Below are 6000 nucleotides of genomic sequence, written 5' to 3' on the forward strand. Positions count from 1 at the left end.
TATGTAAGACATTAAAGCACATTAATATTGCCGAGAGGATTAGGGGTTTGTGGGGGCTTCACAGAAGTGCTTCGCTTCGATTAGTGCAATAAACTCCCGATGAGTCTCTTTACCAAAATGAAGATCGGAATAATCTCTACAGCAGGTTTCACAAACAAACTGGGGCATGGCTCTAAAAGAAGAGGCTTTGACTTCTATAAACCCTAAAATATGCACCGGGGCTGCTATCATGGCGGCAACCAGTCATTGTGTTTATGAGTAGAACAAGCTGCCACATCAAAGGGACAGAGTGATGGAAACCACAAGAGGTCTCCTGCTTTTTATTGCTGGTAGCACTTTATACCAAGGTCTCTTATGTACACGTTTGACATCTCTGCTTTGAATTACCTTCCATTTCCCCCCCCCGCCCCAATAAGTTTTATTAGGACCAACCTCCTCCAGTTAATAGACGTTGATGCTGAGAAATAAGCAACATGGTTCGGATATCAACACAGACAAAACCAAACCGCCTGTCGCCAAGCGCTCCTTAATCCGTACCTCTTGTCGACAGCTTGCTGTAAATCTGAGAGTTCACCTCTTTGTCTCGAAAATAGCATCTTATTTCTTCGATTGCCTCTCTCGTGATGGTGATGGTCAAAACAAGGCCCTGGAGAGTGGAGGGGGGAGGGAGGGAGGGGGTGAATTAACAAAACAATTACATACGATACTTTCACAAACCCTTCAAAGATAGGATCTCATTCAGCACAGTTTAAGTGTGGAAAATGAAGGGGGAACAAAGGTTTGTATTGTGCTACATACCAGAGGGACCCAGTAGGTGTAGAGGGCACCCAGACGCAGCTCTGGAATAAACTGAGAGCAGGCCAAAAGCAAGAAGTACAAGTTGAAGAAGTACTTGTACTCGTTGAACAGCACCTGGGGACAGAAATCAAATTCACATGCATATTAATTGATCTGACATTTACTGCTATACATCATTATTAATGACATAAAACTTGTAAATAAAAGGTATATAATAAAGTCATGGATTGTTACTGCTGTCTGTTTTATGCACTGAACGGTTAAATATGAAAATAAATACTCAGTGTAGTCAAATTGCAGTGGACTATAAAATGGGAAAAGCCATTGATCTAGTGAACATCCTCAAATGGACATTAACATCTTAAAATGATTGTCTGCACTGGCCTCACACAACCTGAAATATAAAAGAGGTGCATCTACTCTCATAGTCAAATGTAACCCAAAAACCTCCCCAACCATTGTTATTCTTATATACACAACACACATATTATACAACTTTTCTGCATTTCATTACCACCACTGCATAAGATAACACTGTAACTGTTGTTTCCCAAAAGAAATGAAACCACAAACAGAAACATAAATATTACAATATGTATTACAGAGAAGAACTTGAGGTGAACCAACGACAATTAAATGCACGCCAATTGTTTGCAATGCAAATAGATGTCGTCGCTCGTCTTTTGCTTTCCAAACAAATTCGAGCTACTTTCAATGTCCGCCTTCATACACAATATTAAGATCTTACGACAACTGAATGCCTGGGAAACAAATGCATATGTAAATAACATGGAGTCAAAAAACACACAGCTTTGGAACAATGCAAGAAACCTCGTCACTTCTGTCACTTGCGTACTCTTACCAATATCCTACTATGCCTACGCTGCAAGGTTGTGTGGCAGTTTTCTTCACACCATTTCAACTAGAATTGAGCGATTTTGGGGTCAAATATTGCAATAATTTTCTCAAATCAAGTTGCATTTTTGGATTCAGATTTAAATGTGATGAAACTACATACCCTCAAGATATTAACTCCTCTATATTCTATGGAGAATGTAAAGAAATTAATTATTATTTTTGAAAAACATTTAATAGTATAGTATGAAAACCCCCCCCTCCATTTTCACCCTATCCCTCATGTCCTCCTCTGTTACATCAACTGTCCTCCTTCACAACATCCATGAACCGTCTCCACATACCTACATAACACTGCCTTTGCTAAGTGTTTCAGGGTAAGATTACCCCTTTAACATTATTATTAGTTGAGATGAGATATTTCATTATATAAAAACACCTTGTCATTATCCTCACATGGTGACACAATGTAGGCTAAGAAAATAATAAATCAACATTTCATTCACAGACCAAGCTTCTCCAGCATATCAGCCATAAGTCATATTAGTAGGGACATGCATTGATAACATTTTACACAATTACCAATTCTAATTATTGGGCCATTATTTAAAGGCGCCATATGTAAGGATGTGGCCAAAAACGGTTACTACACTCAAATTCAAAATACCGAGGTCTTTTAGGTTTCGTTTTCTCCGCCGTTGTGGCTCAGATGTAACTGGCAACCCATGGTTGCTCGGCAACTGAGAGTCTACTGACTGCAAATGATTGGTAGGCGGCAGTAGGTGGCGCCACATGCCAAAACATGATTTCAAAACATAAACATGATTTGCGGTCTGCAAAATATTTTTTTTAATGCAAATATTTTGGCTGTACTGTTGTTGTTGGTGAGTTCAGTTTGTTATATGAACATTATTCCTGAGCCTCTGTGACATATTAGGAGGATTGTATGGCCAGTTTGCTTTAGATTTATTACATAATGCACCTTTAATACATTTTCATAATAATTCCATATTTGGATCCTGTATACAATGTATGAAATGTGAATGTTTTCATTTACAATAATACAACAAATATGGTTTTCTTCATCTAATATGGTTATAGTGTTACGGTTTCTTTTCTCCTTTGCTATGATTTCCTCTTGCTGCAAGTTAGAATTGCTACAGTGTGCGAGTATGACGACACTGTTTTGCAATGTGCCACCGTCGTGCCGACAACTGCGGAGCTGAGGAGACCTGTGACTGCCATGCTGAACCCGATCTCAACTGTCACCAACTGTTCTCAACTCTCATCCCCACCCATCAGCAACACGCTTATGTGTTGTAATCAAAAGTAGACAACAGTATTCTACAATTAAACAATGAAGAGACTTAGGGTGCAGTGGGTCTGATTTAACTGTCATCTATTAATGAGGCAGAAACTTCCAGTAAACTGAACACAGCCAACATTACGTCTCCTTCCCCTTCTCCTTCAGTTAAGTCTGTTGTGTTAGGTTTGTCTTTCATAGGTCATTGTTGAATGTCTTGTTTTGTCCACAAACCAAAATGATTCAGTTTTAATGTTTTTTGTTTTTTTTCGTTATGTGGAGCAAAGAAACGAAGAAAATATTCTCATTTAAGAAGCTGAAAGAATCAGAAATCATGTGTTAATAATGAAAAAAGCTTCAAACTGATTCATCGATCGAGCTCTAGTTGCACAAAATGTGTCATTTATGGACATCACGTAGGGCTCAGGGACCCGAAGAGTATTTTTCAGAAGTAAAATAATAATAAATTGTCGCCTCAATCAGACCCTCTGATACACAGCCGAATTAAATTAGTGATTCCAATGCCCTCAACACTCACATTTCAAGCAATAATGAGGTGCACAATATGGCAGTCGACAATATTCCTCATATCATAAAAAAAAAAAACTGAAAAAGTGTCCAACAAGATACAAGTGAATCAAGGCCAGGCTCAAAACGGTGGGTGGTTTTGAAGAATTGAAGAGCGGGAAGGTAGTGAATTGACCTTTGGCTGACACTTACCGCAGGCAGGAAGGTGAAAAAGTTGTACTTCTGGTTGTTAATGACATTCCTGGGGTACCTCTGATCCCTCTTTTCTGGGTGGCCGAGCCACACGGTACGGGGACGCAGGTCCCCCATGCCACAGCATCTTGACCACGGGCAGCACCTGAGAGGAAAAGGCAGGAATTATTAAAAATCAATTCACAAACCAGATTGAAACCATTTAGTTCAACAGTAGGCAATCTGAATCTAATTTAGATTATTTTAAAATGCATTCTCTCGTTTGGCTCTGGTATGAAGTGGGTTAAGTCAGGTTAGAATGTATTTCATGTCACAATCTTCTTGTTAATGTTTTGCTTATTGCAACAATAACACCGAGCAAAACTCAAGGAACTATGGCCATAGAGGTGAGAAAGACTGTGCCGAATGAAATGAACATTAACCTCATTTGAAAAAAAAAGGTGGTTGTAGAATATGATGTGTATAGGTCAAGACAATATTCAATCTAAGATGATACTTTGACACACATTTTTGCTTTAAGATATATTGCACCTCCTGCCATTTGAAAATTGCAGAGTAGGCCATATTGCAATTTCGATAAAATTGCGATTCATTTTTCAGCCCTACTTCTAACTGCAAAAAAAAGTTTGTCAAACTATCGATTTAGTTATATATTGTTGTCCTTCCTCGTACAATACAAGAATCAATACACAGCAGGATAATGGTGGAGAAAACTACGTTAAGAGATGCCCCATTTATGTTCAATACATACACACTTTATGCACTTTGTTCTCTGTGTTGCGAATAAATAGAGAAATCCTGCACTTTCAACTTTTGAATTAAGAATTCTTCAGTTAGACAGATACGGTGATGTATCGTCGCAACATATCGATTATCACAGTATCATTGTATCGTGATGTTATTAGTATCATGAGGTACCCTGCGATTCCCACCCCTATTAACCCTTTAAGGTACGCGCCAAGAGCAAGCAAAAGCATTATGATAACAATAACGACAATCAATATTCATTATTTATTATTTAATTAGACCCTACAGTATTTCAGATACAGGCCTCTACCAAACAGTTGAGACGTCTGTTCATAATAAACCTGGTTTGCATAATTCATAAAGTACAACATTCAGAACAAGTCACATTAAGTGTTTGTGGGTTCAGCCTTGATGCATTTTCCAATGAGATAAAGTGCCTTAAAGTGTGGTCGACCAAATGGTTGAGTAGTACCTTAAAGGGTTAAATGCAATGGGCAGCCACTGACTCATTCCACTGCATTAAAAACAAATAACTGTGTTTGTTAAAGGGGGTGATACACCTGCATGCCAGCCCCTCAGGCTGCACATCATCTTCATCATCACCATCACTCTCATCATCTGAGGCCTGTCCTTTCACGTGGGTGTCAAGAAGGCAATAATAATAATAATACAACATTACGTATGTCTCTTTCCTCTCAAACGAAACATTATGCTAACACGTGAAACGAGCATAGCAAACTCTGCGTGTTTCCGTGCTGTGTCGTTGTCAGGCTTCGCTCCAGAGAACCGTGCAAATATTGACATGGGCGTGTAATGCACTTGCTCCAAACTGCACCCCGGAACAAGGATGCGTCTCGTAGCATTAGCTAGCTGCTAATAATGCTACAACGAACGTAGCCTCCGTTGTTATGTTAGCGGCATATTTGTGTTTAAGCTAGCTAGTTGTTTTCTGACGCCAACTGCTGTAATTTTACCCCCCGAAAAGAACGTCAAAAGCCACCGCTTTGTGGATAAAAAAAAAAATTCCACGGCTACACTGACGCCACCGACACAATTAAAAACAGCCGTCGCTGACATGCCTTCCGCCGTGTAACGCCCTTACCCATGTCTGTTTTTACTGTCGTTTCTTTTCGGTCGTCTCACGGGCTGTAGAGGGATGTTGTCGGGCATTCCTGCAGCCTTTTAGCAGCGGGGAGAGGGAGATGTAGCAACCGGATAGACGCGCAGTGGCGGCGGCGGCGGCGGCGGCGGCTCTCTGGGCGGAGGCTTCCCCAGCTGTCAGTCACTCTCCCTCACACAGGACGGTTCAGTTAGCACAGAGACGCACAGAGACACCGACGCAGCTGCACTGGAGATGCGCCGCAGCTGCGCCAGAGCCAACGTTTCCTACGTGTGCCACTGACCTACTGAAGATTATTGTGACATTAGCTCAAAGAATAGTAATAGAAAGTCTTCATTATCACATTTCTTGGTAGACTGCATGATAAAAATGTGTTTTGCAAGACATTTACCTTAGTCATTTACAAGAATGTTCTTTTCCAAATGCCATGACTCTTCAGAATGAAGCTGCAAATATT

The 6000-nt window shown here is 40.1% G+C and overlaps 1 protein-coding gene across 1 annotated transcript in view; it reads right to left on the bottom strand.

Annotated features, from left to right (window-relative positions):
* The window catches only part of atp9a (ATPase phospholipid transporting 9A), a 34731-nt gene extending 29117 nt beyond the window's left edge, over positions 1–5614 (bottom strand). The window contains exons 1-4 of the mRNA XM_083895263.1: positions 5526–5614; positions 3677–3821; positions 799–912; positions 538–646 (exon numbers count right to left, since the gene is read on the bottom strand). Of these exons, the coding sequence (XP_083751389.1) occupies positions 538–646; positions 799–912; positions 3677–3821; positions 5526–5593 (436 nt within the window). The 5' untranslated portion in view covers positions 5594–5614. The remainder of the gene's footprint in view (positions 1–537; positions 647–798; positions 913–3676; positions 3822–5525) is intronic.
* Positions 5615–6000: the final 386 nt, after the last annotated feature.

This window comes from Microchirus variegatus (genome assembly GCF_963457635.1).
Source record: "Microchirus variegatus genome assembly, chromosome: 9".
Classification (NCBI taxonomy): domain Eukaryota; kingdom Metazoa; phylum Chordata; class Actinopteri; order Pleuronectiformes; family Soleidae; genus Microchirus; species Microchirus variegatus.